Genomic DNA, 23,982 nt, shown 5'->3' on the forward strand with positions numbered 1-23,982 from the left:
CCAACCCAGGGATTGAACCCAGGTCTCCTGCATTACAGGCAGATTCTTTACCATCTAAGCCATAAGCCGCTTACCATAGATTCTGACTTTTAAATAAAACAGACCCTGCAGAATAGCAGTTGAGGACCTGTGGTAGGCGGCCAGCACAGAGGATGTGGAGCAAACTATTATAAGACTGAGGCCTCTGGTCTGGGGGCAGAAACGTGGTCCTGCAATAGTCAGGAGCCTGGTGTGTGGGAGGCTAGGGCATGTGTGGATGGGGCACACGCACAGTCTGAGCAACAGTGAGGGGGGAGAGTGGAGGCACACGAGAGACTCAGACAGGGCTGACATGGTTTTTTAAAAAAACTAGAAGAGGCAAGAAGAGTGAATTAGGAAGGCAGGAGGATGGTATGTGCTTGGGACAGGGTCAGGAAAGATAAAAATAAAAGGTGTCTTCAAATATTTTAGACACTCTTGAGAGTCCCTTGGACTGGCAGGAGATCAAACCAGTCAATCCTAAAGGAAATCAACCCTGAATATTCATTGGAAGGACTGATGCTGAAGCTACAATCTTTTGGCCACCTGATGCAAAGAGCCAACTCACTGGAAAAGACCCTGATGCTGGGAAAGACTGAGGGCAGGAGAAGAGGGCTGAAGAAAGTGAGATGGTTGGATGGCATCACTGACTCAACAGACATGAGTTTGAGCAAACTCTGAGAGACAGTGAAGGACAGGGAAGGCTAGCGTGCTGCAGTCCATGGGGTCACAAAGAGTCGGACACAACTCAGAGACAGAACAACAACAATACAATATGCAAATGTTTCTGGAGTGCCAGTTCTATGCCAAGCCTGTGCTGAGTGCGGAAGACTGATGACTCAGATAGTTTCTGTCCTGAGGGAGCTCCCAGTAAACAATGACAAAATATGGGAGGAAAGTACGGTGCAAGTATTCAGAATCCATTAGGAGAAGATGACACCTGAGTTTTGAACAATGAGTAGGTGAGGCCTGGCAGTCCAAGGGAACAGCAATTACACAGGCAGGAGGGCTAGGGGAAGAATGGTATACTGGGGGTGGAGGGATGAGGATCGTAATTAGCTCAACATGGCAAAACAGAGTTGGAAGGAGTGGCTGGAAGAGGGTGCAAAAGGGACTTTTGTGAATGTTGGTAACATCCTGTTTCTTAATATGTTGGTTACTCATCATCTTATGAAAATTCATTCAACTGTACACTAATGATTTGTGCTCTTTTCTGTATGTTGTACTTCAACAAAAAGTTATAATCTAAGAAGTCTCAGCAAGGGACTTCCCTGGTGGTCCAGTGCTTAAGACTGTGCTTCCGGTGCAAGAGGCAGGGATTCAATCCCTAGTCGGAGAACTAAGACCCCACATGCCATGCAGTGTGGCCAAAAAAAGTCTCAGCAAGCAAGTAGGTAGGGGTCAAATCAAGGAAGGCTTAGCTTGCACAATCATTCAAGAACATGTCTACAAGCCTGGGCATGGTATTTCAAATAATAATGAAGTGGCAGCCTCATTTGGGCAAGAGCTAGGGCATACTGCTCATCTAACCAGGACAAACTATACCAAGAAGACTGAATTAAAAAAAAAAAGAGAGATAATTGCTACCATTTATCTGCTAGAATGGCCCAGATACTCAGGCACTAGGTTTTCTGTACCAGCTCTAGTCTTTGGCCTTATCGTAAGAATATTAAAGTAAATGAGTCAACTGTATACATGCACTGGCTGCAGGAAATTTTATTATCTAGCCAATCGAGCTTTGACTATGTTTTCCAAGCCTCTATTTGTTTCAGCGTGAAGGCCAAAACAAGCCTTGGCAAGACCTGGGCTAACACTCTGCCTCCAGAGACTGTACTTTGAAGGGATCTGGGCCTGGGTCAGGGGCAGAGCTATAGGACAGTGCAGGAATGTCGATGAGGTGGGGCTGTGGGGGCTCGTTCAAGATGTGGAATTCAAGTAGAATGAGCAGAGACTGGGACACAAACAGAATAGAATAGTCTATTCTGTACTAGAATAGGCAATGGGACAGACTGGAATGTGGTCAAAAGGACTGAGGTCCCAAGGACATTCAGAAGAGGAAGTTGCACTAGGACCTGAACAGCAAGCGAGACAACTGGGCAGGAGGAGGGGCTGGGGCCTGGCTCAACGTTCCAGCCTCCCCGCCCAGTATTCTTTCGACAGTGCAGGCTTTCTCAGAGTGGTCCATCCATATTGGTGATGATGACGACGATAATTCACTGAGCATATATTCTGTTCCAGCCACAACTATAAGCACTTTAAACCTATTAAGTCATTTAGTCCTTCCAATAATTCCATGAAGTGGGTACTATTTCTATCCCCATTCTACACATAAGTCAACTGAAGGACAGAGATGTTATTGGCCAAGGGGTCCCAAACTGGTGAACAGTAACAGAATATGAACCAAGACAGTCGCATTCCAGAGCCCCTAGTCTTTTAACTGCATCACTATGCTACCTTCTTGACCTCAGTCCATGACTGTATTATTAACATTACAACAGAGCAACAGGCAACTAACATCACAATAGGCAACTATTGGGTTTTTGTTTCTTGTTTGAAACTTAAAGTGAAAGTGAAGTCGCTCAGTCATGTCTGACTCTTTGGGACCCCATGGACTGTAGCCTACCAGGCTCCTCTGTCCATGGGATTTTCCAGGCAATAGTAATAGAGTGGGTTGCCATTTCCTTCTCCAGAGGATCTTCCCAACCCAGAGATTGAACCCAGGTCTCCCGCACTGTAGACAGATGCTTTACCAGGGAAGTCCTAAAGCTCCAGTGAAGTTTCTTGTTTATTCCTCCACTAATCCATGAGGCTGATCTTATCTGTGTGATCAAACCGAAGCTCTAGAGGCTGTGTGATTTGCCTGAGGCCTCAGCACTGGTAAGGCCTCAGCACAAACAGGTTTCGAAGTTGGGTTGATCTGACAAAATCCCAGGCTGGTTCATCCTAGGGTCCTTGGGCCTGTGAAAAGGTTACCGAGAGGAACTGCATACGGAAGTGATGGGTTCATCAGGGCTCAGGATCACCACTCTGCCATGTTCTTCCAGGGCTCCAGGAAGAGACCCTCTCCTTTTAACCTTCTCCCAGTCCTTTCCAGAAGACTCAAGGAGACCCTGTCTATCCTGAGGGGTCTTTTAAATAGGAAGATAATATTAAGAGTAACAATCAGCACCACCATTTACTGAGCATCCAGTACCTGCCCCTATACTACACTGTTTCACATTACCATCTCATTCATTCTTTATGTTCCCTTTACACAGTAGAGATTGTTTCAGTCCCCATGTTATAGACAAGGAAACTGAGGCCCCAAACAGTTAAGTCACTTACTTGAGGTGATACTGTCAGGAAGGGCTGGAGCTACAATTAGCCACCAGGTCTGTCTCACTAAAAAAAATGCACAACCTAAAAAGTTGAGATTTATATTTTATTTGGTGGACAAGACTGAGGACTTAAGCTTGAGACAAACCATCTCAGATAGCTCTCAGAGACTGCTTCCGAAGAAGTAAGGGAAGAGCCAGGATATATAGCAGTTTTTTTGTTTTAAACTTTATTTTGTATTAGGGTATAGCTGATTAACAATGTTGTGATAGTCTCAGGTGAACAGTGAAGGGACTCAGACATGAATATACATGTACCCTATAGTAGTTTTTGCAACAAAGACCAGGTAATTTGAACATCAAAAGTCTCCTGTTAATGAAAGAAAACTATATACCTCAAGTTAAGGAATTTAGCACTTTTCTTAAAAAAAGCAGATGCAAGAGTCTCACTGAAATCATTCCTTTGATATGCACCTCAGCTACCTGGGTGGGGACATTCTCACCCTGAGTCTCCTCAGGGTACACTGTCTGGGGGTAAGGGGGGAAAAGGGGGAGAGTGGCTGCAGCACTGGCCACCAGATGGGTCATCCTGTTTCTATCCTGAGTTCTTTCTGGATTCACTTTCAGGGCAGCTGGAATGTGATGGCTTGAGGGCTGCAACACCCTTTATTTTCTGATTTTGAAGGCAACATTTTTTGTTGACATCTGTCTGACATCAGAAGAGCCTGAGCTCTTACTCTGGACTACCTCTGGTAGTACTGATCTTTCTTTTCCCTTGGGAAGCAAGTGCTGTCATGCAGGCCTCTTTTGGTGGAATAAGGACAGTTGGAAGGGTCCTTAGGCAGCAAACCTCAGGAATTTCCAGTCTGGAGCATCTCACTGTGGACAAACAACCACAGTGAACAGGCAGGATACCTATTAACATCTGTTTGTTTTCCTTGTGAAAACCTAATGAAGACAACTTCAGAGGGATGGAGTATTTTAACTAGCTCACAGATAGGCAGAGTACTCCTTCACCAAAGCTCCAACCTCTGAACTGAAACCAAAGCCACTTCACTAAACTAATATCAACCCTGCCTACAGACCTGAGTTTCCAGGCCAACACCCCAACAAGGACATCACAATACACTGGCCTGGACCTTGTCGTGGCCTGTGGCTCTTGACGTATCCCAGACAACCCTGGCCTGACACACAGGAAGTCAAGGGAGGGCAAGAAGGAGTCAACGGGACAAAGCAAATGAGGCCACTCCCTTCTGAGGGGACACCTGCTCCATCAAAGTCTGGGAAGACAGATACTAAGTTAACTTCCACGGTCCCTCGTCAATTAAGTTACTTTATTTTAAATTATGTGCTCATTAAAGAAACTTGGAGGAAGAAACAAAAATTACTCATGAACTTACTCTACTAGAAACAAGTACTACTCTTTTGGAATCTGTTTTCTATTTGTGCTGTGGTTTTCACATAGTTGAGACTATATTTTATTAAAATATATAATTTTGTACTCAGTTTTAAAAAATAAATGTACTCTCACATAATGTAGAATTATTATTAAATATGTGCATGGGTAAATTGTATTTTCTTTAATTACATGGGCAAATATGTTTTACTCAGTCATTCCTCTATTTTGAAGTAGTTTCCAATTTTTCTATTATAAATAATCCTTAATTAATGACTTTGTATCATAAAGCCTGGTCTATAATTCTGCATTATTTTGGAATTAGGTTATCAAAACTAAAATTCATTAAAGTACAAACATTTTACTGCCAAATTGCTTCTCAAGAGGGTTGTACCAATTTATAAGTCAACTTGAGATGTGGGAAAATGCCAATTTGACAGCACTTTGCCAGCACTGAGAATTATCTTCTAAAATCTTTGCCAATTTGAAAGGGAATAAAAAAAGCCACTTCTCTCTCTGTGTTTTCAATTTGCTTTGCTTTATTAGTTATCTAATAATTAATATCTGAGGTTATTGATTTCTCCCTGCAACCCTGATTCCAGTTTGTGCTTCATCCAGCCCAGCATTTCACAGGATGTACTCTGCATAGAAGTTAAATAAGCAGGGTGACAATATACAGCCTTGATGTACTCCTTTCGCAATCTGGAACCAGTCTATGTCTAGTCCTAACTGTTGCTTCTTGACTTGCATACAGATTTCTCAGGAGGCAGGTCAGATGGTCTGGTAGTCCCATCTCTTTCAGAATTTTTCACAGTTTGTTGTGATCTACACAGTCAAAGGCTTTGGCATAGTCAATAAAGCAGAAGTAGATATTTTTTCTGGAACTCTCTTGCTTTTTTGATGATCCAATGGATGTTGGCAATTTGATTTCTGGTTCCTCTGCCTTTTCTAAATCTAGCTTGAACATCTGGAAGTTCACGGTTCACGTATTATTGAAGCCTGGCTTGGAGGATTTTGAGCATTACTTTGCTAGAATGTGAGATGAGTGCAATTGTGCGATAGTTTGAACATTCTTTGGAATTGCCTTTCTTTGGGATTGGAATGAAAACTGACCTTTTCCAGTCCTGTGGATACTGCTGAGTTTTCCAACTTTGCTGGCATAATTGAGTGCAGCACTTTCACAGCATCATCTTTTAGGATTTGACACAGCTCAACTGGAATTCCATCACCTCCACTAGCTTTGTTCGTAACAATGCTTGCTAAGGCCCACTTGACTTCACACTACAGGATGTCTGGCTCTAGTTGAGTGATCACACCATCGTGGTTATCTGGGTCATGAAAATCTTTTTTGTATAGTTCTTCTGTGTATTCTTGCCACCTTTTCTTAATATCTTCTGCTTCTGTTAGGTCCTTACCATTTCTGTCCTTTATTGTGCCCATATTGTGAAATATTCCTTGGTATCTCTAATTTTCTGACGAGAGCTCTGGTCTTTCCCATTCTATTGTTTTTCTATTGTTTTTCTTGCATTGATCACTGAGGAAGGCTTTCTTATCTCTCCTTGCTATTCTTTGGAACTCTGCATTCAAATGGATATATCTTTCTTTTTCTCCTTTGCCTTTAGCTTCTCTTCTTTTCTCAGCTATTTGTAAGGCCTCCTCAGATAACCATTTTGTCTTTTTGCATTTCTTTTTCTTGGGGATGGTCTTGATCCCTGCCTCCCGTATAAGGTCACTAACCTCCGTTCATAGTTCTTCAGGCACTCTATCAGATCTAATCCCTTGAATCTATTTGTCACTTCCACTGTATAATCATTAAGGGATGTGATTTAGGTCATACCTGAATGGTCCAGTGGTTTTCCCTATTTTCTTCAATTTAAGTCTGAATTTGGCAATAAGGAGTTCATGATCTGAGCCACAGTCAGCTCCCAGTCTTGTTTCGCTGATTGTATAGAGCTTCTCCATCTTTGGCTGCAAAGAATATAATCAATCTGATTTTGGTATTGACCATCTGGTGATGTCCGTATGTAGAGTCTTCTCTTGTGTTTGTGGAAGAGGGTGTTTGCTACGACCAGTGCATTCTCCTTGCAAAACTCTGTTAAGCCTTTGCCCTGGTTCATTCTGAACCCCAAGGCCAAATTTCCCTGTTACTCCAGGTATCTCTTGACTTCCTACCTTTGCATTCCAGTCCCCTATAATGAAAATGACATCTTTTTTGAGTGTTACTTCTAGAAGGTCTTGTAGGTCTTCATAGAACCATTCAACTTCAGATTCTTCAGCATTACTGGCTGAGGCACAGAGTTGAATTACTGTGATATTGAACGGTATCACAAAATCACTGCAGATGGTGACTGCAGCCATGAAATTAAAAGACACTTGCTCCTTGGAAGAAAAGCTACGACCAACCTAGACAGCATATTAAAAAGCAGAGACTTTGTTGTGCAGAAGCTTTTAAGTTTAATTAGGTCCCATTTGTTTATTTTTGCTTTTATTTCCAATATTCTGGGAGGTGGGTCATAGAGGATCCTGCTGTGATGTATGTCAGAGAGTGTTTTGCCTATGTTCTCCTCTAGGGGTTTTATAGTTTCTGGTCTTATGTTTAGATCTTTAATCCATTTTGAGTTTATTTTTGTGTATGGTGTTAGAAAGTGTTCCAGTTTCATTCTTTTACAAGTGGTTGACCAGTTTTCCCGGTGGATGAAACTGGAGCCTATTATATAGAGTGAAGTAAGCCAGAAAGAAAAACACCAATACAGTATACTAACGCATATATATGGAATTTAGAAAGATGGTAACAATAACCCTGTATACGAGACAGCAAAAGAGACACTGATGTATAGAACAGTCTTTTGGACTCTGTGGGAGAGGGAGAGGTTGGGAAGATCTGGGAGAATGACATTGAAACATGTATAATATCATATATGAAACGAGTCGCCAGTCCAGGTTCAATGCACGATACTGGATGCTTACGGCTGGTGCACTGGGACGACCCAGAGGGATGGTATGGGGAGGGAGAAGGGAGGATGGGGAACACATGTATACCTGTGGCGGATTCATTTCAATATTTGGCAAAACTAATACAATATTGTAAAGTTTAAAAATAAAATAAAATTTAAAAAAAAATAAATAAACAAACAAAAAAAGCAGAGACATTACTTTGCCAACAAAGGTCTGTCTAGTCAAAGCTATGGTTCTTCCAGTAGTCATGTATGGATGTGAGAGTTGGACCATAAAGAAAGCTGAGCGCCAAAGAACTGATGCTTTTGAACCGTGGTGTTGGAGAAGACTCTTGAGAGTCCCTTGAACTACAACCGACCAGTCTATCCTAAAGGAAATCAGTCCTGAATATTCATTGGAAGGACTGATGCTGAAGTTGAAGCTCCAATATTTTGGCCACCTGATGCAAAGGACTGACTCATTGGAAAAAGACCCTGATGCTGTGAAGGACTGAAGGAGGGAGGAGAAGGGGATGACAGAGGATGAGATGGTTGCATGGCATCACTGACTCAATGGACATGATTTTGAGTAAGCTTCGGGAGTTGGTGACAGACAGGGAAGCCTGGCGTGCGGCAGTCCATGGGATCACAAAGAGTCGGACATGACTGAGTGACTGAACTGAACTGAACTGATTAGTTATCTATGGAGTTGAGTATTTCTTCATCGTTTTTAGTCATTTATATCCCTTCTTTTGTGAATTCTCCCAACTGTTTTCATCTTTAATGAATTATTCCATCATTAATTTCATTAAATATCTAATTATGTGGTACAAATGTGAAATGTAGAAATAAGAGTTGCAAATTTTATAAATGAACTAACTTTGTGTATACTGTTAATAGAGATTACTAATATACTCAAAGAGTTGGAATAGTTCGGAGACCTAACTAAAATAAAATTCTGGAAATATTTTAACAGATTAGAAATGTTACTTGTGACGGTCTCTATTTATAGCCACCAACAATGGAAAATAACTTAGGTGTCTAGCAAAAGGGAAGGCCTGGGATCCCATGACAAGTATACCTGAGGAATGGAAGAGGAGGTTGGGTAGGGTGGGATGATAAAAGACTTTTACTTCTCATTTTATATGTTTGAACTTCTTTTATTTTTACCAAGTACTTGAACTACTCCTAAAACTTAAAAAACTTAAATTTAGATTTAAAGAAACTAACAAATATGTGACCAATATCATACATGACTCATATGAAACAAATAATAAAAGTAAAACAAAATTGTGCATACAGTATCACAAAAAAGTTTATAAAATTCACTTGACAGAAATCTGGAGTGACATAATAAAAAATTTTTTCTGTGGAATCAAAAACAGTGTGGCTGCCAAAGAGTTATATATAACTTTTTAATATGATTTTTCCCCCCTCAAAATCTTTTCATTGACCTAAGACGTCTTACGAAAGGTGTTCTTCAAATGATATACTTCACATTTTTGTGTGAGACTCCTATTGTACATACCTCAGAGGGCATGGCTTCAGCCTTTCTACCTTTGTGCTTGGCTATTTTTTTTTTAATGTTCTGGGCATACCATGTGGCATGTGAGATCTTATTTCCCTGACCAGGTATAGAACTTTCACCCCCTGCATTAGAAGCAAGGAGTCTTAAGCACTGGACTGACAGGGAAATTCCTCAGCTATTTTAAAGGTGACATTTCCAAAGGCCAGTGTTCAATCCCTTCTGCCAGGTGATAGTTCTTACTTTAATGGACACCAAGCACCTTGATAAATGAATCTATGTGAGATAAGACACTCGGAAACAGGAACTAAGGTAGGGAGTGTTCACAGACAGCAAAGAGTCATTTCAAGTAATCTGACAGTAAGTTAAACTAAATAACCTACAGAAAAACCATCACAACCACTCCAAGAGAAGCAATGTCTTAAAAAGACACAAGTACTTTCCATAAGTAAACTCTAAGTAAAAGGCTCTATGTGTTACTTTTGAGTCTTTGTTCCCTAAGTGTGTAAACTATTCAGTAATAATGTAGGGAAACAAGGGCTCTCATACACTTCTTATGGCAGTATAAGTTGGTAAAACTCTTGAAGGCAATTTAGTGATAAATTTCGGAAATCCTAAAGAAGGTATACAGCCTGTGACACAAAAGTTCTATTTCTAGGACTCTATTTCTGTGGTAAGAAAATAATTGTACATGGGTGTGAAAATTACTATTAGAAATTACATTATAGAATTAACTGTATGGGAATTCCCTGGCGGTCCAGTGGTTAAGACTCAGCACTTTCACTGCTGGGGGCAGGGTTTGATCCTTGGTTGGGGAACTATGCCTGGTGATGAAGCCAAAAAAATTTTTTTAATTAAAAAAAAGAAGGAAAATTAACTGTAATACTATTTAAACAGCTGAAAACTGAAAACTGTTAACTAGATATTTAATAGTAGAAGTTGGTTAAAGAATTTCTATTTATTGGTCAACACAATGGAACAGTAAGCAGCCATGAAAAATGACAGACTAAATGTTTATTGACGTTTGCGGCAGGCTGTATTTTTGGTGCCAATTCTTTACCCCTCCCTATGTCCAGGCTCTTTGCCATATAACTTTGCAGGGCACTCCCACTGTGAATGGGGAAGTATCTACCCCTGACCTCAGACATATATGTCTGCATCATGTGATACAACCAGAAACGTCAAAAGCTCAAGCCTCAACAGTTGTGTCTCTGACATCAGTATGAGAAGAATATACTTAAATTAGTCCCCTGGTCCATGAGGATGACAGACATGTGGAGAAAAGCCCAGCCTAGATTAGCCGACTACAGCCAGCTGTTGATGCATGAATGAGCCCCGATGAAACCAACAGACTGTCTAGCCACATCCAACCTAGGTCAGCTGACACCTAGCTGACTTACAGACAGACGAGTGAAGTAAATGTGTACTGTTATTTTAAGCCACTGAGTTTTGGAGTGCTTTGTCAAATAACATTTTTGTGGCAACAGTTAATTGATATATTTAAAAGTCTAAAAGGAAAATGGGGGGAAAATCTGGAAATATATACCTCTAATGCTAATCAACAGAGGATGAGATGGCTGGATGGCATCACCGACTCAGTGAACATGAGTTTGAGCAAACTCTGTGAGACAGTGAAGGACAGGGAAGCCTGGCGTGCTGCAGTCCATGGGGTCGCAAAGAGTCGAACATGACTTAGGGACTGCACAACAACAACAAATCACATGTATATCATTGTTCCCTCCAAAAACCTCACTGAAATGACAATAAAGCACTAAAAATTGTCTTAAATCACAAAAAACTGGAGAAGAGGTTATAGTAAAACAAATTTTCATGTAATAGTGGAAACATTAAAAGCAGGAAGAAGAAAAAAAAAAAAGAGAGAGAAAAAAAAAGGAAAAAAAAAAAAGAGAAAAAAAATAAATAAATAAAAGCAGGAAGAAGAGGGGACATCCCTGATGGTCCAGTGGTTAGGAATTTGCCTTGCAATGCAGGAGATTTGGGTTCCATCCTGGTCAGGGAACTAAGATCCCACATGTGGCAGAGCGATTAAGCCTATGGGCCACAACTACTGAGCCTGCGTGCTCCTGAGCCCTCACACCACAACTAGAGAACCTGGGTGCGGCAACAGAAGGTCCCACGTGAAACAAAAAAACATCCCACATGCCGCAACTAAAACCTGATGCAGTCAAATATTTTAAAAAATGAAACAATATTAAGATGCATTAACAAAAACTATTGTTTTTAAAAAGGAGGAGGAAGAGGGATAAATGAGCAATATGGAAGAGTTTACAACTTAATGGCCTGCAGAGATGAATACCAATAAAAATCAGGCCAACTCACCCCATTCTGAGAAATGCACCTTGAAGGTATCAGATACCCTGGCAGGTGGGCTAAGTTACAGAGATGAAAATCAAACTGAAAGGTTTTGTACAGACCAGCCAGAACCCCAGGTCTCATCTCAACTATGTGCAATCAGTCAGTTGACTACCTCTACACACCCTCATCCTTCATTCTACTCCACCCCTAGAGACTATAGTTCTGCAGAAAATTAACTAAAGAGGCACAGGTCAAGGGATATTAAGCACAGTAATAGGCTAAAGAGAAGTGTGGACTAAAAAGTAGTAATGAGATTACACAAAAATATAAGTCAGAAAGAGAAAAACAAATACTGTATATTAACACATACATACGGGATTTAGAAAAAACGGTACTGATGAACCTATTTTACAAGGCAGGAAAACATGGAGAATAGACTTGTGCACACAGCAGCGGAAGGAGAGGGTGGGACAAACTGAGAGAGTAACTGACATATATCCAATACCATGTGTAAAACAGATGGCTAGTGGGAAGCTTCTGTATAACACAGGGAGCTCAGCTTGGTGCTGTGTGATGACCTAGAGGGGTGGGTAGGAGGGAGCCTCAAGAGGGAGGGGATACATGCATACTTATAGCTGATGCATCCCTGGAGTAGGAAATGGCAACCCACTCTAGTATTCTTGCCTGGAGTACCCCATGGACAGAGGAGCCTGGCTGGCTACAGTCCATGGGGTCGCAAAGAGTCGGACATGACTGAGTGACTGAGCACACACATAGCTGATTCATGTTATTGTAGAGTAGAAACAACACTGTAAAGCAATTATCCTTCAATTTAAAAAAATTTATGTATTTCAACCAGCCACCTCCCCTGCTACTGCTCTCACAACTCCAGACAGTTGATCACATGAACCCCCTACCCTACTGCAACTCTAACCCTGCTACCCTTATGCAGGGAACTGGAAGATTCCTCTGTGGAAAAACTAAATACATTCAGAGGAAAAGAAAACCTATAAATGATGACATTTAGGGATCCCTCCATCAAAAAAAGTCAGCCAGCTGTCTGATCTTGCTACAGTGAGAATGATCCATCAACAAGTCTTGCCCATGTACACAATCTCAAATCAACAAGTTAGTATAATATCCTTAAATAATAAGCAGACAGCTAAGGATCACTATAAATAAGAGAAAATCTCCCCACATGAAAGATAGACCTCAGATAAACAGTAAAAAAAAATAGGCAGCCATGGATTGGGGGGGAAGTGGGGGAGTCCAGGAAGACAAAGGGATCATGCTTAGAACAAACAGAAACTAAAAACAAAAACAAAACAAGAAAACTCAGCTTAGAAAGGACACTGTGTGACAAAATAAGAATGATGCCTCAGAGAAACAACTGGAGACCAACAAAGAACTTGAAAGTATAAAATAACAATCAAAAATTCCATATAAGAGTCAAAAGATAAAAACAAGGAAGTATTCCAGAAAAAGGAAGTAAAAATGATGGAAAAAATCAACAGAAAATAAAACATGCAAATCAGATCAAAGCAGGAGGCCTGGGTTCGATCCCTGATCAGGAACTAAGATCCCACATGCTGTAAGACCTCACATGCCACAATTGAAGAGTTCACATGCTGCAATGAAGATGGATGATCCTGCATGCTACAACTAAATAAATAAATAAAAGCAATTAAAAAAACAAACAATAGATTCTCAACGTAGAGGAAGCAGTCTTCTTTCAGAAGAAGATGCCATCGAGACTTTCAGAGCTAGAGAGGGGAAGTCAATGCTTGGCTTCAAAGGACAAGCTGATTCTCTTGTGTGGGGCTAATTTTTTTTTTTTAACCAATAAACTATGTTTAAATTAAGCTATGTACATTGTTTTAGATATAATGTTATTGCATACTTAACAGAATATAGTATAATGTAGACATAACTTTTATAGGTACTAGGAAACCAAAAAATTCCTGACTCACTTGATTGCAATATTTGCTTTATTGCTGTGATCTGGAACCAAACCCACAATATCTCTGAGGCATGTCTGTATTATTAGGCACTTGAAAGATCTAGCAGAGCAACTGGGGGAAAAAACAGTGATTGGTACAAAAGGATTAAGCACAACAAAAACAAGCAAAAATTCCACAATTAAAAAAAAATAAAAAGGTTGTACAAGATAGAAAAAATAACCATGGTTACTACTTTTCCCAGTAGTGAATAATACCTATACTGTCATAAAACATAGGTACTAACTACTGATTTAATCAAAGCTGGGAGGGACTTCCCTGGTGGTCCAGCGGTTAAGATTCCACTTTTCCACTGCAGGGAGCACCAGCAAAGAAACAGGTATCAAAGAGCTAAATTGTTATCTCCCATAATGAGAATCAACAATAGATAATGTCTAAAATTCATAATTTACCAAACAGCAATACTAGGTCTTATTCACAAACATGGAAATAGATACAAGCAAAAAAAAATTAGCTCCTTCAAAGAACTTGAACTAGGGATAGGAAGGAGGAGGCACAGCGCCGCTGTTCTCACTGTAAGCCTTTTAGAATTTTCTTGTTTTTGTTCAAACTATGTTAACGGTGACTCTCTGAGTGGTAGAATCAGGATGTTTTAATTTTTTCTCTTGGCTTATCTGAAATTTCTACAATAATATTATACTACTTGTATAGTTTTAAAAAATCTTTTTGAATGCTGTTTTTTGTTTTTAATCCACTGCATAAGTGTTACAAAAAGCCCTGCACAAATCCGGAACTGAGGTTTGTTCTTTCCTTTGGGGCCTTACCTTTCATTGTAGCCAAAATGAAGAAAGCAATGAGGGTGTTGTTGATGGCGCAGGTAGACTTGGCAACACAAGACAAGACCGTGTAGGGATTTAAAAGATAGCTGGAGAAAAACACACATATCTGACATTAGTAATCCTGGTCAAAGGACCAGGGAGTCCTGGCCACCATAGACAGAAAGTTCTTGAGGCTTACTAAAAGCATACTGAAAGGAAGGCAACATCTTAGAAATGAGTTCTCCTAAGTAAAAGAGGATGGAGTGGGGTTGTGGCCAGTGAATAAAAGGCACTGAACGTTTACTGCTTATTCTTTGCCGTGTGTTTCATATGAAAACCATCATATTTCATCATCACATAGATTCTAGAAACCAGCAATAACATTATTCCCATTTTGCAGATGAGAAAACCAAAACTCAGTGGTTAAGTAACAAGCTTAAGGTTTTACAAGCTAATAAATACATTCAAAATCACATCTTTCTGGCTCTAAAGTCTACATTTTCTATTACTTCAGGCTTCAAAAATTATAAAAATTCTACTAATTCCCACAGAGCCATATATTTTAGGAATGGCTATACTTGTCTCTGAAAAATAGGAAACTACTTTTTCCTCAATCAGGTTCCTAAACTCTAACATAGGTTACCCCCATTCAAGAGGTGAGAGTGATTTAAGGTTAGTCCTCTTGGCAGTCAAGCTACATCCACCAAGCCAGACCCAAAGGACAGAATAATAAGTGTCTGCTGAATTCAACAACAGGAGAATAGGAGAGTCACACACAAGCTAGTGGCCACTGAACTTCACAGGACGGCTTGAACTTCCACTGGCAAGGAATTAACTGAAACAGTCTTTTCCTGAGGTGGGAAGGAATGAACTGAAAAAAATGAATTTGTAACAATGAACAGGGAAATCTTAACAGTCATAACTGTATTTTTATTTATTTTTATCTTGCTTCCACAAAAGATCTGAAGTAGCTCAAATGAGAACAGATGATAGAAGTGAGAGCAAAATTAAAATAAAGAATTAAGACCAGGGAAAACATAAATAAAAGGAAAAAGCCAAGATCAGGGAAAGAAGAACAAATAGGTCTTCTACAGCATTGTAACAATCAGCTTTAAATCTGGCTCTGAGGAGTTTCCTGGCAGACACAGTGAAAAGGGAGAACAGTTACATAATTCTGATTATCAGATGGGAAGAAACATGCCAGTGTCTCAGGAAGAGATTATAATTATTATTCACAAATAAAGACCTTAAATCCAATACCTCTCAGAGCTGTAAGATTATCAGTTCTAAAGCCAACAGCCCAGAAATTGTTAATTTTTTTTCTAGCAATTATAGACAGATTTGTTACACAACCTTTAAGGAAATGACTGCTGCTATTACAAAACTACCCCCTGAGTCTATAAGGCATTCGTAATGCTGCCAACCCTTTGTTTCTATTAGGTAGTTCCCACCAATATTTCTGAAATACATAGATATGAACTGACACCTCAAATGTGCTTGGTGGGAAGGGGGAAAAATGCCATTTCTAAATAGCAGGTGATGTTCAAGAAGCAGCTACACAGCCACCTATCTGGAATACTGAATGGGAGAGTCACACACAAGGCAGAGGGTTGAATAAACTGTCCTCATAAGACCCCTTCTAAATCTGACGTTCTAAGGTCATGTCTTTCCATGAGGAAACTGGTCTGCCTTGTTTACTGTGTATCCTTAGGAACAAGTGTATTATTAACATTTACTATCAGTTGACTGAATAATTATTCCTATTTGCCTATCTCAGCAACATAAACAGGAATAACCTGAAAGAATTAAAGTTACAGGCAGCACTGGTACCCCTAGATAATTCTTCCATAGAACCTCAGTTCAGTAAGTTCTACTCGCCCACGCTCGTTACCCAGCTGGGATGGGTCTGTTTGGCACTTCAATTCAGTTTTCTGAACTACAAATGAGGGAGTAAATTCTACATGAGACATAGGAGTTGCTTGGAATAACAGCTGCATAAAGACCAGAATTTTCTGCAACCCATATATTACAACTGAAAAATTTTTTGTTGTTATTGTTTTTAGAAATACTGGTTACATGGAGGCTGGAACCCAGATCAGCATCGAGTGAAAAAGCATCTGTGAAGGGTTGATTGTGCGTGTGCCTGTGTGAGGCTTTGTCCCAAAAGAGACAGAATGGCTCTGTCTCTTTTCCTGGCCAGAACCCCAGCTGTGCAACAGAACTATAGCAAACACTTGATGACTAAGACTCCAAATCTCCAAAAATACAACAAACAACATGAGAAAGTCTCATCAGATTTTCCTTGCGTTTGTTGGCTCTGAGCCCCGTTTGGTCAGAGGATACTTACAACATGGCCACTTTCAGAGGGATGTAACGCATTTCCATAGGGGTTCGGATGAGTTCGGCCACATCGGGGGCATACTGGTCTAGTTCTAGAAGGAGTTTCTGCTTTTTAAACTGAAAAAAAAAAAGACAAAACATGAAATAAGTAGTAACTTCCCACTGATTTTAGATTGAAGACAAAAGTCCTTCCCCCATGTGGCCTGCCTTGCCTGGCCCTACTTCTCCAGGCTCAGCTCACACCCACTCCCCACACCTCTCACTTTCTGGGTTCAAGCACCATGAACATGCCACCCTTCTCCTGTTCCCAGGCCTCTGTATTTAACCTGAACGACCTCTTCTCTCTTCCCAGTTAACTCCCACACAGTCTTTGAGCTCCCAGTTAAATCATCACTTCCTCAGGAAGGCACACTCTCCACCGCCCTAACTGTAAAAATCTCCTAACAGTGTTTACGGTTAGAACTTTTTTATTTATTTATGTGACTAACATCTTTCTCCTTCAGCAGACTGTAAGTTCCATGAAGGCAGGGACCATGTTTATTTGCCAATACCTGGCACAGTGAGCTAACAATAACTATTGAATGGCTGACTGAATGATTGAATGGCAAGTCAATTTTTAGTCATTTTTAAAAGATATCATCAGTTGCCCAAGGATTTCAAAGTTTCATCAAAGTGAACAATTTTCATGCAAAGTGGAATGACCCCCCTGAATGTCACAGTGTCCTGGGTTTTCTTCTGTGCTATCCTATTTGAAGTTGTTTATATATATTTATGTGTATATATGTGTATATATATATATGTATCTTTTGGCTGGCATACATGCTCTTTGATTTTCATTGCAGCATCCGAACTCTTAGTTGTGGTGTGTGGGAACTAGTTCCCCAACCAAGGACTGAACTTGCGCCCCCTGCATTGTGAGCTCACAGTCTTAGCCACTGGACCACCAGCAAAGTCCCATGAAGTTTTTGACTTCCACAGAGGAAGTGGGAAATGACCATGATGAAGAGGAGAAGGGCTGGGTATGGCTGGGCAGCTGGATAGTTAAGAGGCAGTGAGATGGAGGTGGAAAGCTCTCGCCTTCCCTTGTGTGTATCCCAACAAGTTCATGGGTGTGTTCTAGAACGAAAAAATGTTAGGCAACCCTGTAAGCAAACATGGGTCAAACTAAAGATAGAAAAAGCCTCTGAGGGACTTCCCTGGTGGTCCAGTGGCTAAGATTCTGAGCTCCCAATGCAGAGGGCCCAAGTTCGATCCCTGGTCAGGGAACTAGATCCCACATACTGCAACGAAGACCTGGTGCAGGCAATTAAGTAAATAAATATTAAAAAGAAAAAAGCCTCTGAACCCCAAATGGGTACCCCTGCTGATTTAATGATCTTAGTATAAAATCAATGCTGTAACCTGTTATAAAACAGTAATTCAGAGAAGCTAAAGTAGTGTGTCATTAAAGATTTAAGGATGAAAACACAGATGGCAACAGAATATATATTGCGTTATACTACTTACATAAAGTTACAAGCATGCAAAAAATACTATATACTATTTAGGGATATTTACAAATGCAGAAAAAGTTAGGACCATGTGTTTGATAAACACCAAAATCAGAACAGTGGTAACTGGTGAGAAGGGGAGTAAGGAGATGAAAGTATCAAGAGAGTCAACTACGTGTGAAACATTTTACATTTTAAGCTGAAATAGGTTCAGAGTACGTAATATTTTTTACATGTTTTTTCATGTATTGGATATTTAAATTTTAAAATTAAAAAAAAAATTTTAAGAGCCATCTTTCAGTTCAAAAGAAAATCTCAGGATCATCACAGGAACACAGGTAACCCCAGATTTCCTGCACAGGTTCAGGCTGAGGCTTAATCAGAAAACCTGAACAAACTTCAAAAGCCTCCCTTTGATCATCTCTGGGAGTCCAAGTTAAGTGGTAGGAATTATCATCAGTAGGATTTATGCTGCCATTCACAGCTGGGGTTATTTAATTAAAAGGGCAAAATATAAACTAAGGTGCTTTTATCAGAGAAGGGGGCTGGCTCAGCAAACAAAGCATTTCATGAAGACAGCTGCAGCAGGGGTGGAAGGACGGAGGCCCCACTAGCTGGGGTTCTGGAGTTCAACTGCAAAAAGAAGGCCACCTGGAGGGCAAGAGCGCCACAAAGACAGGCTATTAAAAGGAAACAGGGAGTTCACCCAGGAGCAGCCGGAGAGACAGGTGGGAATGCAGGCCCACTCCCCAGGCTGGAAGCCAGCCAGCAGGACAGCTAAAGTGAGGAGGCAGTTAAACAGGGATGTGGAGGTCCTGGGCAAAGGTGACAAGTGCCAAAAAGGAAAGAATATTTCCGTGTAACCCCAACCTTCCAAACTACTTTAAAACAGAAAGATTTTATGCAAGGAGAGTCTCCACTAGAGAAGGGTAGTCAGCTCACCAGTCCCCAGACACTCTGCTGGCTCTCTCTTCGTCTCCCCTAATCTCATCAGCACAGCTGCCATTATGCCTGGCCTCAGAGGCTCAATATTGACTCAGAGCTCTGACGCACAGACAAAATTCCTTTAAAACATCCCCATGCATCCCAGTTAGAGAAAGAAGAGTGTCTAAGAATATGAGGAAAACTAAACGCACACCAAGAAAATATCAGAAGTATAAAAATAAATGGGGTTAAGGAGTACAATTTAAAATCCAAAGATAAGTATCAATGTATTTCTAGATATATTCAACAGCCACAACAATGAGATATACAGCTATCACAGGAGAGATTAAAAGTGACCTAAAAATTAATTGCCTGGATGTGTTACCTTTATAATCATGAATCAGCTTTTCTATATACTTCAGCAGAATTAAATATTCTGCTGAATTTTAATATAATTAAAAATTATATTTTTCTGAATTAAAAAATCTCCAGGGTGGAGTTTTCCTTCCCTTTCACCCACTACTCCATGCAGCCATTTCCTTGTCCCTTGGAAAATTGGTTTTTTCAAGGACATAATTCCCCTACTCCAAATAAAGAGCTTTTTCTAATCACTGAAGCTGTGTCTACACACGTTTGCATCCCCAAAACCTAGGGTGGAGGGTAGGGAATGAATCGTCCACACTCACTACACCTTCAACTGTTAGCCTCAACACCTTTCAAATTCAGGAAGCTACCCTCCAAATTCACAACCCTCTAAGCATATCAGAGGATGGAGGTTTTTATCACTACCTATCAAACCACCTGCAGCTTTCTAACATGAATTCTGAATTCCAAATGAGCACAATCTCAGCAGAGGACAGGCTAGACCAATTTTGCTTTTGTCAAGCAAAGCAGACGTAAAATATCATGTGAATCAACTGGTCACAATCAATCAGCACCCATATTTCACATGCTGAAGCTGGAGATGGGGGTGGGGATGCAGTCTTCCCTCTCTACCGTAGTTTTCCAGGATGCATTTGGGTGCAGATGGGCTTCCCTGGTGGCTCAGACGTTACAGAATCTGCCGGCAATGCAGGAGATCTGGGTTCAAGCCCTGGGTCTTCCTGAGAAGACTTCTCCCTGGAGAAGGGAATGGCTACCACTCTAGAGGAGCCTGGTGGGTTACAGTCCACGGGGTGGCAAAGAGTTGGACCCAACTGAGCAACTAACACTACTACTACTACTACTACTACTACTACTACTACTACTACTACAGCTTCATTACCAGGGATAAAAAGTCTCAAATTCCAGCAAGACTGAATTGAAATTATTGGCCCTCTAAATTAAAAGTATCTCTTTTACTGACACTAAAGCATGACTTGTTAGGAAACTCACTGAAATCTAGTTTATTTCCCTATAAGCTTCTCCTCCCATTAAAAATTATTTTAACTGGAGTATATGACAATTGATCAGGGGGAAAAAAAAGGAATACATATGATGTTAGTATCTCTAATCAGCTTTCATTAAAACACAAGAACACAGATGAACATCTGTTTCATCTAAGAACACAGATATGGTTGATTGTGTTCTTAGATGAAAGCTACCAACCCTCCCTTAGATATTTACATATATCCCATATACATACAAACACACACACACACTGGTGAGTATAGACATGGATCTATTTTCTATTTTTTCCTCCAGTGTTTTATCTTAAAAACTTTCAAACTATAGAAAAGTTGAAAGAACAATTCAATAAAACACCTAGATCCACCAACTGTTAACACTTCCACATTTTATCTCTACACACACAGACAAAAACACACACCAGATGCATTTTTTTCCAAAACCATTTTAAATTAAGTCACAGATATCATGGCCCTTCACCCCTAAATATTTTAGCATGTAACTTCAAAGAACAAAGATTGGAGTTTACATACACAATCTATCTTGGAAGAAGAAAATAACTACTGCTATTTTATCTTTGAATTCCTCTGCTTAGAAATCTCACACCCAGTCATTTCACCACTGGCCTTCCAGGGAATCCTGTTAAAGCATTCTGTGTGTGTGTGTGTGCTGTCGTGTCCGACTCTTTGAGATCTCATGGAGTGTAGTCCTCCAGGCTCCTCTGTCCATGGAATTTTCCAGGCAAGAAGACTGGAGTGGGTTGCTATTTCCTCCTCCAAAGGATCTTCCCAAGTCTTTGGGAATGAGAGAACCCCAGTCTCCTGCATTGGCAGGTGAATTCTTTACCACTGAGTCACCTGGGAAACACTAAAGCACTCTACATTAGCCCCCAAATTTTTTCTGTTCTCTTCCAGCTTTCTTGATATATAATTGACACATAACATTATATAAACTTAAGGTATACATGATGGTATAAGCTTAAGGCTATACATGCATATTGCAAAATGATTATTACAATAAGGTTAGTTAACACGTCTATCACCTTGCATAATTATGTGTGTGGCTGGAGGGGAATGAGAGTACATTTAAGGTCTATTCTCTTAGCAACTTTCAAGTAACAGTATGATATTGTTAATTGGAGTTACTATGCTGCATAGTAGATCTCTGGAACATAATTATCTTGTATCTGGAAATTTGTACCCTTTGACCAACATCTCTCCATTTTTCCCCACCCCCAGCCCCTGGCAACCACCAATATATTCTATCCTACGAATTCGACTTCTTTAGATTCCACATATAAATGAGATCACACAGTATTTGTTTTTCTCTGATTTATTTTACTTAGCAAAATGTCCTCAAGGTTCATCCATGTTGTCACAAATGCTCCATTAGTTTAAGATATATACTCCCTGGTCTTAGTGATATTTAGTTTCTAGAACGTATTTCTTAATTCTTTAAGCAGTGAAATCAAGGACTCCTTGAGCGCTAGTAACAAATATGGACTTTCTTCTTGGAAAAAAAGGCATAGTACACACACACACAATTTTTCACATTTTAAGGATGTGTGTAGACCCATTAAACCTGAAAATGGACTCCAAGTAAGAACCCTCAGTTTAGATATTTTAAAAATCTCTTTAAGGTCTTAAATTCCAGAATTCAACAAGTTTATGTTATTGATGACCAGTGCACAGAAATGCAAACAGCTAATTCTGACTCTATGGCTTGATAACCAAAGTGAAAATGAAGCATAAACAGACAATACCAATGGGATGCAGCCTTCACTCACTACAGTCTAAATCCTCTCAGTGGCTCCCAGCCAGTCAATGAGGACTGCAGCCAATTTTTAAAATAACTGCATGAATAGTATACATGGTTAATCTGTTAACTCTCTCAGAACCTAGGAAAATGAGAATGAACCCAATACACAATTCCCCTGGGCTATTACATATGGCTTTTAACAGGCATTTAATACATGTCAAATTTTCCAATTAAGATTGTTCTATGCAGGGTAACAGAAACTATATTGAGAATCCAGTTTTACCTTGGACAGGCATAAGACAGTGAGTTAAAAGCTATACTCATTTCCCTTTAGAAAGAAATACTGGTGAAAGCAATGGAGGATTTTTAAGGGTCTTAAATAATGTAACAGCAATTCAACTGCATTTGCTCCAGAAAGTCTGAACTTGGATATGTAAGTGAATACTAAGCCACAAAGATTAAGCTGACCTTTCTATAAGTAAGATGTTGGTTTGGGTTTGGCCATTCCAGGGATGGTTGAACAAGACAGAAGCTTCACTCCCACTTCTTAGGATTTTAAGGCAGTTGATCTTTCAGTACACGACCTTTGTCCCACCCACTGACTACTCACCACAACTTTATTGAAGTCCTGGATTGCAAAATACAGGGCAATGGCAGTGAGTGCATCAGTGATCTGTCAGAAGAAAGAGAAATAAGAGGAAATGAACCTACTAAGTGTAGGAGTAATGGAATGCCACCAGAGTCTGGAGTTATTGGATGGCGGTAGACTATCTAGTACTAAATTCTTATAATCAGGCAGAAAGTCAACCCTCACTTTGACCACAAAGATAAAGCCTTTTCAGGGAGATCTGACCAGAAAATTCTGAGGATTAGGACCCAGGCTTACATCAAGTTTGGCGTCCCATATCTGTTCTGTAATTGCAAGGTATTTTAGTTTTCTATGAAAGGAGAATAATACCCATTGCTTTGCAGGGCTGACCCAGGTCAAGTGCTTAGTATACAGTATGTCCTCAATAAGCCACAGCCATTATAATTATAAAGGAAGACCTCAGTAGACCTCTTACTTGACCCAGATTTTCAACTCTAGATCAGGCAAGTGTTTCAAACCACTGCACTCAAAACACAGCCCCATTGTCTTAATTTTAAGGTTCTCACCCTGAAAGTCTCATCTGGCCTATGTCCTCTTCACAAAATCCCTTGGCAGAATGCTTAGGAAATTCAGGATGCCCTCTCCACTGGCGCCATGATTAAAGATAATCATAGAATCTTGAAGCTAGAAATTCAAGACTACAAAGTCCAGAAATGAAAATTTTAAAGTAGAATGAATTAGAACTGGTCAGATGTCAGAGACGACTCCTCACACATCCATTATACTATCACAATCTCGTGAATCCACATTTAAAATAGCTTTTTGCTTTTATGTTCTGAGAAATTTCTGAGCTCCTGAAATACATTTTTTTGCTTAAAAGCAAGAGGATAAAGGATTTTAAAAACACATACATAAAAAAAAAACACATACATATTGATTTTATGTAGAAAGTTACTTACCATAAATACCAATTCAGCATAGTCAATCAGAAAATGAAAGAGGTATATTATTAATGGAGTCTGCAGGAGAAAAACAAAGAAATTAAATCTTACTATTGTCAGTTTCCAGAGTAGGGGATAGGAAAGAGGCTATTCTGTCAAGAAAAATCTCTTCTTTGAATAATGTTCTACGCTAGTTTGCCAACATACATATAAGGGAGAATTATTTAGTATCACTTGAATTATTTTGTGCCACTGTACTAACTATCTGCTGAAATG

At 40.0% G+C, this 23,982-nt stretch overlaps 1 protein-coding gene across 2 annotated transcripts in view; it reads right to left on the bottom strand.

The window, feature by feature from the left end:
* Positions 1-23,982, bottom strand: part of PIGU (phosphatidylinositol glycan anchor biosynthesis class U) — a 90,715-nt gene that overhangs the window by 52,800 nt on the left and 13,933 nt on the right. For both annotated transcript variants that reach the window (XM_002692442.5, XM_059893022.1), the window contains 4 exons: positions 23,725-23,784; positions 22,787-22,849; positions 16,626-16,735; positions 14,285-14,385 (listed from right to left, as the gene is read on the bottom strand). In XM_002692442.5, the coding sequence (XP_002692488.1) occupies positions 14,285-14,385; positions 16,626-16,735; positions 22,787-22,849; positions 23,725-23,784 (334 nt within the window). The remainder of the gene's footprint in view (positions 1-14,284; positions 14,386-16,625; positions 16,736-22,786; positions 22,850-23,724; positions 23,785-23,982) is intronic.

The sequence above is a fragment of the Bos taurus genome, chromosome 13, assembly GCF_002263795.3.
Source record: "Bos taurus isolate L1 Dominette 01449 registration number 42190680 breed Hereford chromosome 13, ARS-UCD2.0, whole genome shotgun sequence".
NCBI classification, from domain to species: domain Eukaryota; kingdom Metazoa; phylum Chordata; class Mammalia; order Artiodactyla; family Bovidae; genus Bos; species Bos taurus.